At 35.6% G+C, this 15,218-nt stretch overlaps 1 protein-coding gene across 1 annotated transcript in view; it reads left to right on the top strand.

Annotated features, from left to right (window-relative positions):
- brinp1 (bone morphogenetic protein/retinoic acid inducible neural-specific 1) overlaps positions 1-13,679 on the top strand; it is a 121,132-nt gene extending 107,453 nt beyond the window's left edge. The window contains exons 7-8 of the mRNA XM_028026237.1: positions 1,580-1,802; positions 8,699-13,679. Of these exons, the coding sequence (XP_027882038.1) occupies positions 1,580-1,802; positions 8,699-9,839 (1,364 nt within the window). The 3' untranslated portion in view covers positions 9,840-13,679. The remainder of the gene's footprint in view (positions 1-1,579; positions 1,803-8,698) is intronic.
- Positions 13,680-15,218: the final 1,539 nt, after the last annotated feature.

Below are 15,218 nucleotides of genomic sequence, written 5' to 3'. Positions count from 1 at the left end.
ATTGATATAAAACGAGGGAAAAGTTCAATTATGAGTTCTAATCTTTCAACAAGGTGTGCTGGGTGGGTTCAGATAAGAACCACCATGTGAACTATTTGGTTGCTGTGTAAAGGAAAATGATACTTGAATTCTTTGAAGCTTGTATAAAAGGGTTTGCATATCTGCCACTGGGGCACAATATGATAATGTAGCTTCTTTTTTTCATGTTGACAGAGTTCTGAATGCTAGGTGCTGGTGTTGCTCAGATTTGTTCAGGAAAGAATTAAAGAAGGTTTATGTCATCTCTGAAAGCTGGGTGGAGGTTTGCGGCAAGTTCAAAACAGGAGGAGGAGATGGATCCTGGCTCCTTTGAAGAAAAAGGGAAATCTGAGTTCTGACATGCCAGGGAGGAAGGTGGAGGAATTTCTGACATTTCACAGCTGAGACTGAAAAAGAGCTCTTTACTCTGGTTAATACTGTTAAAATGTCTTGAGGACAGGTCTAGGAGAGTGCCAGCATGTTTTGCAGGTGCATTTCTTGAAAATGTGGATCTATGTTCTGAGTGTGCCAAAGCTTGTTGTGGTTTGCATTTCTGCTAAACTGTGTTCTTATTCATTCCGTACGTTTGTTTTTAGGTTTACATTTTTACATCACCTTAACTGTAAAAGTCTAATGATATGAGATTTCTGGTGTTTTGTCTCTTCTTTAAATGATTCATTAAATATTTGCTGGCATTGTTGAGCTATTTTAACTAGTGCTGTTAGTATTCAAGATTAAATTTATTTAGAAAATATTACATTTGGAAAAAAACATTTCATTTTAACATTTCAGATTCTGAACAGGATTAGAACAGTTCTTATTGTATTTGGCAAACATCTTCAACTCAGTCTTGATGAGCCAGCATTTAGGATATTAATTATTTCCATTTATTCAAGATTAAAATCCTTTAGTTCATATTAAAGCTTTTCTGAATCATTCAACATTAGTATATCAAAATCTGAACAGGAATAAAACAATTTTAGTTGTATTTAAAGAAATTTTAAGAAACATCTTAAATCAATTGTTGCTAAGAAATTAACAAAACAAAACGGTGGTCTCAAGAGGAAACAAGAACATTTTATCTTAGGCTTGATGATAACCACTTGGACAATCACTAAGGCTGGCTGAAAAAATGTGGGGGCAGTAATCTTGGTACCCAAGAACTGAGAGGAGAGGAGAGGATGATTACTACTTCCAGTTCTGCACTTGAACAACAGAATCAGCCTTAAATTTTCAAACCAAAGATGCAGAAGAAAACATCACTAAATATTAAAAACATACTGCTAAATCAACAATAAAATTGTTCAGCAACTTCTTCCTATGTCATGTCAGTCCCTAAACCTTAATACGTTAGGGTTATGCTAAAGAATAAAGTGCAAAAGAGAGGACTCAGGACTCTGGCCGATTTACAAGAGACTGTGTAATGAGGACTAGTCATCGTTAAATGTTTTGTGTCAGTAAATTTGTCTTCATCTGGCTACAAATTACTTCTGTTTAATTTCAGTCTTTATCCTGTGTTACATTTTGTTTTGTCCCATCTTGTCCCTCCACTGTTCTCTAGATGAGTTCAAGTCATTCCTGAAGAGACTCCCGTCCACTCATTTTTTGCCCATCAGCAGTGTGCATCTTTTGTGGGGCAGCGACTGGGACCTGCAGGCCCGTTACAGACTCCTTCAGAGTTCCCTGGAGATCCAGCGGCTCAAAATCCAGCGCACCGCCCGCAAGCTATTCAGCCTCAGCATCCGCTGTCTTCACAATCCCAGCCACCAAATGCCAAGAGAGAGGTGAGTAAAAATAATATCCATGGGGATTTACTAAACCAAAGACTTAGTGTTTATATATTTTTTTTTTAAGAAAATAATATCGCCGGAGATACTTTTTTGTATTTCAGTATAGCATGGAAGTCAAACCTGCAATTCCTAATATATTTTTTCTTCAAGGTTGTGCTTTTACTTTATATCAAATCTATTTAGTGCTGAGACTTGCACATGCACAAAACGCTTCAGCTTACTCTTGTTATTTCACTTAGCAGTCTTAAAAGAAAATGTAGCTGTGGGAGTTTTCTTGTTAGGTCATTGCACACATCTGTCACCACGTACTGCAGTTGCAGCTTAAGAGCCTTGCTGCTGATGTGCCATAGCGTCAGGAACTGCCAGGAATTTCCCCAATCTGCTCTCACAAATCAAAAAACACAAAATGGGGAGTGCCAGATGAAATGCCAGCAAAAACTGTCCAGCATTAGTTATGTTGCCATAAAAAAGGGAAAAGAATATATAAAATATTAATTTAAGTGGCCTGAAAATCAGCCACTGTCTTCAGTCCCTGACAGAAAGGATCACACCCACATTTGTGTGAGAGTTGGCATAGGGTCTGTTCTGAAGTGTTATCAAAGAACTGCAGTATGTGCTTCCTCTTCCATGGAGTAAACATCGAGAGTGCCTAATGGCACAGGAAATAAGAGCAGCTTGTTTATTTGTTTGTCTGTGTGAAACAGCTTTGCATCAGATGGTGGATTTATTTGATTTCATCATGTATATTTAAGGTCTCATATATGTTCTGCAGGGGAGTTGCTGTTGTTGTGCACAATGCAATTTCCCCTCAGACTCAAACTCCCCATGTTCATTTTTCATTGTTCATTTTAGAACATAGGTATTTGAACCTTTATGACTGTTTCAAAGATGCAATGCTAGAAAGCTGTGTAAAGGCTTTTTCACCTACTATACAAGTTTAGCTTGGCAGTCATGCCATAAATCTTTTAAAATCAGCTCTCATCTTTACCCTTCTCGCTTACTGAAATAAAGTGCTCTTCTATTACCAGTAAAGGCTCTAAGTCTCACGCCTTACCTCTGCAGCCTGTAACAGGTAGCTGTAAGCAAAACGTATTCAGTACATATCAGCCCACATAGTGTCTTTCAAAGGTATGTTTACCTCTTAAACTTTTGTTTTATATTTTCATGTTACAACCATTATTTTAGTCAATCGTTATGTGGCAGAGCAACACAAAGCAGCAAATAAATGTGACCTGATAGAATAATGACAAAGTGTGTCTGGAGGAGGTGCTAAGCTCCAAAGCTCAGGTGAGGGAGCCTGTTAACAAGACAAATATTATCCCTATACACCAGGAGAGTGGCACGGATTATTGTTGAAAGAAATCCTTAGGATTCTTTAGGAATGTTTTTGTGCATCAGTGATGCAAGATGATCAGAGTTGAAGAGAAGACAGAGAGCTAAATTAACAGCAGTCCCAAAGAAAATCACTATGAAGTTGCAAAAGACTTAAAACCAGAGACAGTCCTTCCAGACGCACACAAAAACCTGAAGGCCGCTGTTGGAGCCTATTAAGTATTTAACAAATGACCTATTTACTAAATTATGTTATTATTGATCCAAAATGATGCCCATGATTACAGATGGTAGATGAGCTATTGCTTTTTTATTTTTTGCTTAGAGCCTCTTTCTAGTCAGGTCAACCTCCTGCTGTGATTAAGAAGAAAAGACAGCTGCTCTGCTTGGTCTGATTGCTACGCAGTGATGGAGTGAGAACTCAAAACAATTTTTGTATCACAAAATAAAGTTTATATTTGAATTTTGTATGAAGTCAAACTGGAGAATATTTCTGTTACTTTTATAAGTTGAACCAGAAACCCCTCTGCGAGTCCTTTTTATTTTTAGTGTGTCGAGAACCTCCTCCTCAGAAACTATTCTGACATTAATTGTTTTGGAGCTAATTGTAAGTAGCCATGACAGACACTCAAAAAGGAATAAATATTTTCTCCATCAATGACCATAATAGAGACAGATTATAGTTGAAAAATGCAAAAAACGAACTCTGTAAACATGTCTTGTGTCCTGAAGTTTTTGTTCATAAAGCAATCGTTACAATTGAAGGAAAAAGGGAAAAACTTACAAGCCTTGGAACACCATCCTAGTTGTGAAGCACAGAAGGTGACAGGATCATGAGATATCAACAGCTAGAAAGTTTTCTTAGCTATTGCCATTACAAAGCTCAAATCTCAGTCTCATTCAAAATCTGTGGGCAGAGATCGGTGTGCATATGAAAACCTGCAAACCTGCTTCAGTTGCAACTGTTCTGCCAGGAGACATACCAAAAGTTTCAGCAAACTATTGTGGGAACACACAAATACCAAGAAAATGAAGGTGAACCTCTAACATTGAAGAACATGATAAAAATAAAATAAAAAGAAAAAATTGTTAAGGCAGCTGACCTGATACACATTAGCTACATACCCTGCAATATCAGGTCATTTGAATTCTTCCAATTTTTACATATATCCCTTAATAAGGACAGCAACGAAATCAGTGACATACATTACATATAAAATATACATGCATTAAAACTTTACTTGAAAATATGCTGTAATGTTATGTTAATTGGGGATTTGAGATATTCTGCATTCCTATGGTAAGAGACTTTCCAACCTTTAAATAAAGACACTGCAGAGAGGCCTTTGATTACATGTTGCATCACCTACAAGACAGTCTCTGGAACGATACCTGTCTAATAAACAAGTTAGGAATAGTGGACGTCCTCATGGGAACCATGTAAAATTGACAGTTATACATGTGAACTCACTTGCATTCCTATTAACGTCTACAACACTTCTACTGTACATATTGAAATTTTAAAAGATGCACATGACCACACACTTGAATCCTCCAAAGGGCTAATGGCTTGATGCTACTGAGATAAGAAGAGAATGTCAATGTCATTGTCTTGGTGGCAAATATAAGTATGTCATACACAAAAGACATAAGAACCCAATGCTTTTTAGGCGGTTTTGAGTTGCATTTGTGTAAGTGTTGCAATGTTCTGCAGGAGAAAATTAGATGAGAAAACAGAAAAGTAAAAGCTGCTGTTATGCTGTGTTGCCAAGGGAACTTACTTAATGGTGTTTCAGTGCTTGGGGCATTGTATATTGAGCAAATAAACAGCATATTCATACCTTAGTTAAAAATAGAAGTACTGTAATATGTAGTTGGGCTTAATGAAACTTCAAAGAAGCAGGTTTTCTTTAATTTTCTTGCACAGACATGTATTCGTACTAATGGGCCAAAGATCACTCAGGAGATCACTCAGGTCCCTCGCAGCTTTTAGTTTAATTGCAAAATGGATTCATGATAATAAAAGAGGAACTTCATTGTTGTATTTATTTAGGCACAATGATACAGAGCAAACTATCCAAAATTACAGCTTAGAATTTTGACTATTTGCTATCCCATTTCAAGAAAGTTACAGCCAGCAAGTAAATATATTTCACTTGATGTAAGGAAGGTAGTGTATTATTGGGTAGCTATAATTAAAGCTACACATAGAAAGTTTACCATAGCTCCGGTCTATTTTTCCATTCATTACAACCATCATAAATTCTTGTTGTGATCACTCAGAGTGGAACCCCTAAATAGATTTACAAGTGCATTTTCTTTATTAGTAGCTTGCTTCAGGTACAATGAACTTAGGAATCTTCAAGTAAATGATTAATAGTGACAGATATGGAGTTGCATCATTCCGAGCCAAGTAATTTGCATCCAGTTTATATGCTCAGTTTAATTATTCATGTCCAGGGTAAAACCCGTTTTAATACCTCAGCCTCCATACAACAAAGAGTCATAAATTCTACTTAACATGGCACATATCATAAGTCCTTTGTAGGTAGGTTTTCAGTAAACATATCTTAGATCATTTGTATTTTTCAATTAAATGAATGTAAGATACATTTTCTTATTATCACTATGGAGCCATTCATCATTTTGTTTTCATCCCCACTTATTCATGACAGTGTTTTGGGAAAAAATTAGAAAAGTCCCATTCTCTTGGATGAGAGGTACCTAACAAATGAATGATCTCTGAATGCTTTATTTTTGGTATGTCACAGGACTCATTGAAAATGCTTCTACTCAAAGAAAAGCATTTCTAGAAATGCCAATCATAGGAAAAAGCATTTTTATGTCTAGAAATGCTAGTGGTCATACTAAACACTCATAGAGCCACATTCAACCAATCGATTTGACAAATGTGCACAGATTCATACACTGATTTGGAGATCAGTAGGCAACCCCAAATTTCCTTCCCATCTGTCAAGGGGCACATCGAGATTCCAAGACAACAGTGCTAAGACCCTCCTCCTGGCTCTGATTGGTTGTTTCTGACCGAGTGGTGTATTTTTGCAGATGGCTGTAGGACCACATGGGGGAGGCAGAGGAACTTGATTTTTTTCACAGATCATGTGTCTCATATCATGTATCAGCAAGTAGTGACAGTTTTAATAAATATGTAAAATCAGTGTTCACAAGTCATATTTCGCAGCTCCAAACTCTCTTCTTGAAGTTCTTGGTGATTCAATAACTGAATAATTTGACCTGCGAAGTCCCTATTAAAGCAAGCCAATGCTGTTAGCATGTGTTTTCTGAAAGTCAGCCACGATTAAGACAAGAAGGAGGATGTCAAGCACCATTTCCTTTTAAAGCAAACATTCTGTTCTAATCCAATCAAAATGGCAGATTTATAACAGCTGCCGTGTCCTCATTAATGCTTTTCCTGAGCTCATAGATATAATTATATTATTTCAGTTTGCATTAGGGCCAAAAGGGATAACAAAGATTTATTTTTGATTGCATTTCTTTTTCATCAGATCACTTTTCACTCTTTATAACAACTTAGAATCAATAAAAATGTCCACTACAAAAACGGACACAGAAAGGTTTGTGTGAAACAAGAATTCTTTCCTGTCAGTCTAACAACTTTTGCTCAAACCATGAGCTTTTTTTTATTATTATTATTATTTGTTTGCTTAGACATTGACCAATAACAATCATTTTGCAAATGTATATGTAATAAAATAATAACATGCCATTAATATCATAAAGTAATTGGCCCACAGATGATGTAATAACCATTGGTTGGGTTATTATAATAATGGTGTGGCATAAAAATAATGTAATATCTACATTTCCTTTACATGCAATTACTGAATTATCTCCACAAAGCCCCAATATTTAAATTAAAGGTTTTGTTGAATATCTTCCTATGTCGTCACTCACAATACCCTTAATGAATTAACAGGAAGATTAAGATACCCATATTTGATTAGCAAAATCCATAAAAAAACTAGGATTTTTAATTTCCAAGTTATGTAGTCCTGTTTCTGTGTTACGCCATTATTGGTGATGGTTTAATCACTTTTATTTCTATATTAGTAATGTGTTTACTAGTGAAAAATGTATTACCATTTAACATGATGGATAAAATATGACTTTCCTATTGCCACATTATAATATCTCTGATGCATTATTGTTTTATTAGCTTTGTTACTATTAAAAGGACAAAAAAGAATTATTCTCCTGGCATGTGTTACATTTTCAGCCACTATTACATTATTTTCTGATATACACCCTGCTACATTTTCATTCTTTAATATACCTTAAATAATAAGTACATTTGAGCTGAGTGTGAGTATAAATATTGTTGACACAATAGTCTGTGGTGTGTGATTTGTACACTTGAATGTAAGCTTAATCAAATGTAGAACTTGGCAAAGAACAGAACATTTATAAGTTAAAATTTTATTGACAGAAAAAAAAGCTGTAAGATAAAGTTGCCAAAAGTTTTTAATGCCTTTAGAAAACAGATACACATACAAAGAAACACAAGCAAATGGACATAACTGATTAAACATTGAATTGTATCTCTGACCCTATATGAAGGAAATGTCAGTAAACAAAGATGAGCTAACAGAGCTAGCCAGTGGTACAGCACAGACACAAAGAAACTAATGAAGAATTATCCCAAATTAAATTAAGCTTTCTAAAAAATAAACCTAACTGGAAATCATTATTTTTTTCTAGTGTTTGAACTCTAAAAAATATAAATCTACATAGATCATGCCAACATCAAGACTATGTTGGCATTGCTGGGGATCAATAATTAATTTGTCTTAGAATTTCATTAAGTTCCTTTTTTGATAAAAACAACCATTGCTGTCAATGTATTTGACTTGACGAGACATGTTCATGAAATGAAAGCGTATTTTCAACACTTTTGAAAAAATAATGCATTTTTAAAACTGTTTAACATCTATAAGGTTTTTTCTGATTGCCTTGAAGAAAGCATAATACCCAACACTTCTCCATTTCTCAGTCTGCAATAAGAAAATAAGAACCAGAGAATGGATTTTCATTTGCCTTTCAGTATGATCAAAAAACGGCAAAAAGCAATATGTGGTTCTGTGTATTTTCAAATGAAACTATATTTTAGACTTTGGTTTTACTTGCCCTGCTCAGAATGCAGTGTCAAACATCAGAGTTATTATACAATACTTCAATAATATATAAACTAACCTTCACTTGTCAGCCTCTCTGAAAAAGTCACCTCCTCTAGTCAGAAAAGAAGTTACAGCACTGTCAAGATGACAAGGCTAGATGCCTTGAGGGAAAGAATACACTAGATAAGAATAGCAATTAATGCTTCCTATCGTAATGCAATTATTTTCCCTTGAGGGACATCATATTTTTTCTTCCAAACTTTATGTTGAGTGTTATATATAGAGCAGCCATTTCACAAAAACAAAACTAAACAACAACCAAAAAAGAAACACATATCTGACCTAATCAAAATTTTACTCGCTGTTCATGGTTTTGTTCTTTTTTTCCTTCTGTCACTCCAGATCTGTGATGCAGTGGCTCAACAGGGTTCAGTCCTTTCTGTATTGCAATGAGAATGGGTTCTGGGGGACCTTCCTGGAGAGCCAAAAGGCATGTGTGTGCCACACAGGTGCAACTCTGTGTCAGCGACCCATCCCGTGTGTCATAGGCGGCAACAACAGCTGTGCCATGTGTAGCCTGGCCAACATCTCACAATGTGGCTCCTGCAACAAAGGCTACAAGTTGTACCGTGGCCGCTGTGAGCCGCAGAATGTGGACTCAGAACGCAGCGAGCAGTTCATCAGTTTTGAAACTGATCTGGACTTTCAGGACCTGGAGCTGAAATACTTGCTGCAGAAAATGGATTCACGGTTGTACATACACACCACTTTCATCAGCAACGAGATCCGACTGGAGACGTTCTTTGACCCACGATGGCGCAAGCGTATGTCCCTGACTCTGAAAAGTAACAAAAATCGGATGGACTACCTCCACATGATCATCGGTTTGTCAATGAAAATCTGTCAGATGCGAAACAGCAGCATTGATCCCATGTTCTTTGTTTATGTTAACCCATTCAGTGGCAGCCACTCAGAAGGCTGGAGCATGCCCTTTGGTGAACACGGTTACCCACGATGGGAAAAAGTTCGACTACAGAACTCACAGTGCTTCAACTGGACTCTCCTGCTGGGTAACAGGTGGAAGACCTTCTTTGAGACTGTGCACATTTACCTGCGCAGCCGTGCTAAGGTTCCGACTGGGCTCCGTAATGACACGGGACAGGGTCCAGTGGATCTCGCAGACCCCAACAAGCGGCAGATCTACATAAAGATCTCCGATATCCAGGTGTTTGGTTACAGCCTGCGGTTTAACGCTGACCTGCTGCGAAGCGCCGTGCAGCAGGTTAACCAGTCATATACACAAGGAACTCAGTTCTACTCGTCCTCATCTGTGATGCTACTGCTGCTGGACATTAGGGATCGGATTAATCGCTTAGCCCCCCCTTCTGCACCCGGCAAACCACAGCTGGACCTTTTCTCTTGTATGCTGAAGCATAGGCTGAAGCTCAACAACAGCGAGATGATTCGAGTGAACCATGCCTTGGACATGTACAGCACAGAAATACTCAAACAATCAGACCACCTGACTGCAAAACTTTGTTGAGTAAAACATTAATGTTAAGGACGGTAAGCAACAGAGAAACACCCAACTAATTAACTATGAGGGGATGTTAGTCTTATTTTTTCTCTTTTCTTTTTTGACCTTTTCTGCCTTTTGATGTAATATTAACTTTGTAAGTATAATTCTTAAAAAAGAGAAAGAGGCAGTGATGAAAAGCTTTTCTGGCAGATAAAAAAAAAAAAGATCAATGGAAACACTGTATGGACTGTATCATACTTGTCCCAGCATGTCTGTAATTCCCTTAAAAAACCTTAAAAAGAGAAAGTGAAAAAAAAAAAACAAGTATATCTATGTACTGGATGAAAAGGAGGCCTTGATTATAACATAAGGGATCAAAGGTTGCATCTGATACTGCCATTCTTTCTTGAGGAAAAAAGATTACATTTTTAAAGGTACAGAAAACACAATGGCAGACCAGATATAAGTTTATTTCACCTACTGGGCAAAGTATTTCAAACATAACAAACAGTTTAGTATTAAAATGTTTATACATTGTAAGAAATTTAAAGCTCTAGTGAGTAAGTAGTCATCACATTTCTTACGTTTCAGAACCCACAGTGAATCTGCATTGCTTTTAGGAAGGTATTTAACACTGTCATTGTTCTGATACACGAGGCACACAGCAGGGCAGTAATGGATAGTCATGTTGAAAACAAAAGCCAGCTGTTTATATATACATATGTGTGGGTGAATGTATGCGAGTGTGTCTGTAAACCTCTTTTTTCTTTTTTTTTTTGGCTTAACGCTTAATGCCGTTTGTTAATTGAATGTGTCACTTGAGACTGACCCAAGACTCTGCTGAATCTTGCATTTTGAACGCTTTTCTCCCCCACCGTGTATGAAATTCCAGCTGTGTGTTTTTTTTGTTGTTTTTTTTTTTCACAAGGCAGTATACCTCCTGGTGCGTGAATGCAATATTGTGGTCTGAAGATTATAACAATCAATGCTATTTTGTACAGCTTTGCAAAATGTACATGTTGTGATTGCTGATCTGTGGAGCTTTTCAGCACTGAGAGCAAAATGTAAACATTCATCATTCAGCCACATTTGCAAGACAACCTAAAGCCATACACTTCCCTGAGGTAGACATACAGTAAGTCATGAAGTTCACCCTGTACCTGTTCCATTTATATGTCTTTGTTCAACTCTCTCAGAAGATTTCAGACAAGAGCACAGCAAAAAGGAATATGATGAGTGGAGACATAACATGTTGAGTGAAATTGTGTCGTTAAAGCCATTGAACTTGTATTTTGTGCTGCAGGAAAAAAAGAAGAAAATCTTATATTAAAGCTTATAATACCTTTTGAAAGTGTTACTCTGTAAGCTTTTTATGACCACATGTAAAAATTTCTCTTTTTGTTTTGAGTTAAGAAGTTTGACATTTTCTGCATGTTGCTGGAGGTATAAAAAGAACTGCAACTGTGTTCAACACATTCAGTCTTAAACATAAAACACTACCTATGTATTTCATGGTCACATTTTATTTTGGTAATCCAATACTGAAACACAATGATGTGATTAATATTTGCAAGTGGACTCATTCACTAAATCTTCACTGCAAAAACAAACTTGGTATGTTGTATGAATCCAATATTTTCTTTTACAAAGTGTCACATAAAAAAATATATTATATATTGCTGTCCCCTGAAACACAAATGAGCTTATGGAGTAAAATGTGTCGGCTTTAAAAAAAATACCTACTCATATATTTTTTAAAAGATCATTTATTTTTTTTCTGGTAAATCCTATGTATTAGTTTTTTGTTGCGTCGTTAATTTAATGTATGTTAATATCATGATGTGTATTTTTTGTGATGTATTTTCTTGTGTTCTTTACCAATAACTGCTGTTATTGTTGTGAGACAAATTTTTAGGAAACATTTTAAGACGTAGATGTGCAAATCATCCTGTGTTGTGAAGGACTTGATGCAAGCAACAATGAAATTGGAATCACAAAAACATTTAATAAAATTGGTTTTGGGAGCTCCAATTTCAGTCGATTTCAATACATTTTGCAACACAAAACCAGCTTTTTCTTGATCTATCTGGATGAGCTTCTAGAATTAATGTAATGCAGTCATTTCTGGTTTGGTGTCATCATAATTTCACATTTTTTGTTATTTATTTAATAGTCTGTGGTTTTTGTTTTCCCTGCTGTCTGTCTGTCTTTAAGCCCTCTTTCTATTTTAGATCAAGAATTGCTTGGTAACTGTTAGGCAACAAATCTCAACATTATTAATTTTCTTGAAAAGATGAGAGTAAGAATTAGTTCCTTCATATTAGCAAACAGTAACCTGGATTATCTCATTCAAAAAGCTATTAGGTAAAGTTTAAGACAAGACTTCTTAGTTCTAAAAAGTTTAGCTTATTATTGGCTCTTTTTTGGACACTTCCAGTATTTCTCATTTTTTGCAAGCCAATGGAAAAGAAACACTGTGTCTCAGTTGATATATTTCCATGTTACACCTGCTTTCTTGAGCGCATTAGTGACTTTACACAAAAAAAGGTTTGCGGCATCTCTTGAATAAACTCCCTGGAGCGTGAATAGCTTAGTATAATCACCACTGATTGTCGGTTACTTGGTTATGTAAAGAAACAACCATAACAATGCTGCTACAATGCCATACATTGAAAGTACATGTGTTGTGGTATTACTTGGTGCTTATGCATGTTAAGCTATTGTCTCCATTGTAGTTTTACTGTAGATGTATGTTCAAAGGCTCAACATGTCTGCAAAATGCTGTGACCAGTGCGGCAATCATGGTCGAACATTGCATTTCACTTCCCCGGCGCCCCAAGCTTTAAAACCTACTAATTCTGACATAAAAAGCTAAATTGTGAAATTGCATTCACTGTATAAAGCAATGAGAAGGTAAATATGATCCATTTACACAGAAGTATCAACACTGAGACACAGTAAAAAGTAAAACAAGCAAACTAATTGGCCACAAAAATGCATCCAACATTTATTAAGTATTCAGTATTGGACTATCCAAATAAACTGTTACAAAATTGTTATTATTATTATTATTTTTGTTATTATTATTAAGTGCCTGTTATCGATCCCTTTAATATGGTTAGAGCTGAAAAACGTACATTTTACAAAAAAAAGAGAATAATTTAGTTTCATTATTAGGATCATAAATGTAGGTCAAATATATTGGTTTCAACTTCTTCAGAAGACTACACCTTAAAAGGAGGCTTGTGCATGAGGGGGGATTGATTACAAGACCAAGCCAACAGATATCTCAAGGGGATGGTTCATATTTTTGTCCCCTGTTGTACAATGTATGTGTAAATAGGATCTCTATCACAGTAACGGCACTGTGTTACAGTAACACTATGATAAATTATCAATACTAAAAGGAAATACAAAGATTATTTCAAAAAATGCCCTGCAAGTACATTAGCACAAAATACAGGGCAGCCATGTCTTATATACCTGATTAGACTCATGACCATCTATGACTGTTTTATATGATAAACTGTATACTACAATTTAGTTTAAGCCACTTGCAAGGTCCATAAGACAAGCACATTTACTTGTATGGCATTTTGCTACCACAGTGTTGCTTATTGTACATGTATCCATGATTATGTCTGAGCATTTTTTACACCTAATAACTTGCCTATGTAATTATTTTGCCTTTATGTTGGGATTATTATATCAGCTAATTTTAAATGAATGTTTCATATAATAATCTATTTCTCATTAAAATGTTATATTTAATAAGAAGTGAAAGGCTTGTTTGTACAGTTTCCTTTTGTAGAATCTACTGGTGTTTAGTACATAAGGCATTATACATTTAAGACATTTATTTTTTTTAAATCACCTACTATTATTGTGGTGGCAAGGTCAGTAAGAGCAAAATCCATTCTCTGACCACAACCTTTTCTTCTGTTGAATAATTAACATGCTTTTACTTTACTTTTTTTTTTTATTTAGTCCCTGGCCAACCAGTTATTTATATGATTTTTTTTCATCAATGTAGTGCAAGTATTGTTATGCTTAACAAGTTATTGGAGTTCTGCCTTTCTTCCATTAACTAAACTGCATCTTCAGAGTGTCATTGGTCACATTAAAAAAGTCTCTTAAATCTGACATGTTTCTGCAAAAGATTAGTTCTTCTTCTCCATAACTCACTTAGCTGTCATTGGAGCTGATAGCATCTAGAATTATGACCAGAATTTTGAGACTGATGTCAGAATTCTAAGGAGAAGTATAAATTGTACAATTAAACTCAGATTTTGTTTTTCCAATGGTCCTAAAACTATTGCATACATTTATATCAATAAAATTTCATACTTTTTCATTGAGACCGCACTGCAGTACCCCATATCAAGACAAGTTATGACCATCCCATAAGGGCTATCAAACTACGCCAATGTGTGAACAAGAAATAAGTCTGAAATTTGGAACAAGTAAAATGCTCTTTAATTTATGATTTTAGGTATTTCCTTAGAAATGCTTTAACTTTACACATGTTGCAAAGTGTGTTTTAATGGGTTATTAAAACGGATTTAGTTGTATCATCTTGTGTTTAAGATTGCAGAAAATAAATTGACAGAAATGCATTTAAGTAGACATACATCAGAGCACTAGGTGGTGTCATTTTCTTTGCACTGTTGCATCGATGCTTAAAGAGCTTCTGATCTTGGCAGATGACTTTTTGTGTAATATGTGCATGCTCTCCCAGGATTTTCTTTGAGTTTTTTGTGAAAACGGCTCCATTTATTGTAAGGATTGACAAAACAATTATAGATGTATCCTTGGTTCTACAGCATTGGCAGAAGATTATTTTGGCCATGTGGACTGTGGGCGGAGGTCTCTGCAGAGAAAGCCTGGTTCTCACAGATGCCACAAAATCCCATCTCACTGGTATGCAAGTTTTATTTAGGGTCCAATTAATGCAATCCAGTAAGGATGTACTGTTATAAGTGGGGGATATAACTGGCCTTTAGAGATATTTAGGTAGTAGTAAATAGTAAATTAGCTGTCATGTAAACGCCATGATGCAGATGTTCATAACAGAGTGTGGCTTTGCCATGATATCAGCAATGTTATTCAAATCCAGGCTAATCTTCACAATTGAATTGATGATCTGCTTGTTTTTTGAGTGCAAATTTGTGAAAATAAGAATAGTTATAGTTAGAATATATATGTGATATTATTTTGAATAGCTGCTGATAATGATCAAATCCATTCATATCTATGCTTTTATTTGCTGCATTTATACTGACAGACTAATTACTTATTTTCTATTAGACCTTTTAGAGAGACCTCAACATAAAATTCTAATGTTTCTCAATATATTTTCCTTTACTGGTGAAGGGGAGCTCAATAATCTGACTCAGTGATAAT

This window comes from Xiphophorus couchianus, chromosome 8 (assembly GCF_001444195.1).
Source record: "Xiphophorus couchianus chromosome 8, X_couchianus-1.0, whole genome shotgun sequence".
In the NCBI taxonomy this organism is placed as follows: Eukaryota; Metazoa; Chordata; class Actinopteri; order Cyprinodontiformes; family Poeciliidae; genus Xiphophorus; species Xiphophorus couchianus.
Note: the sequence above shows the minus strand (reverse complement) of the source record. Positions and strands in the feature narration are given on the sequence as shown.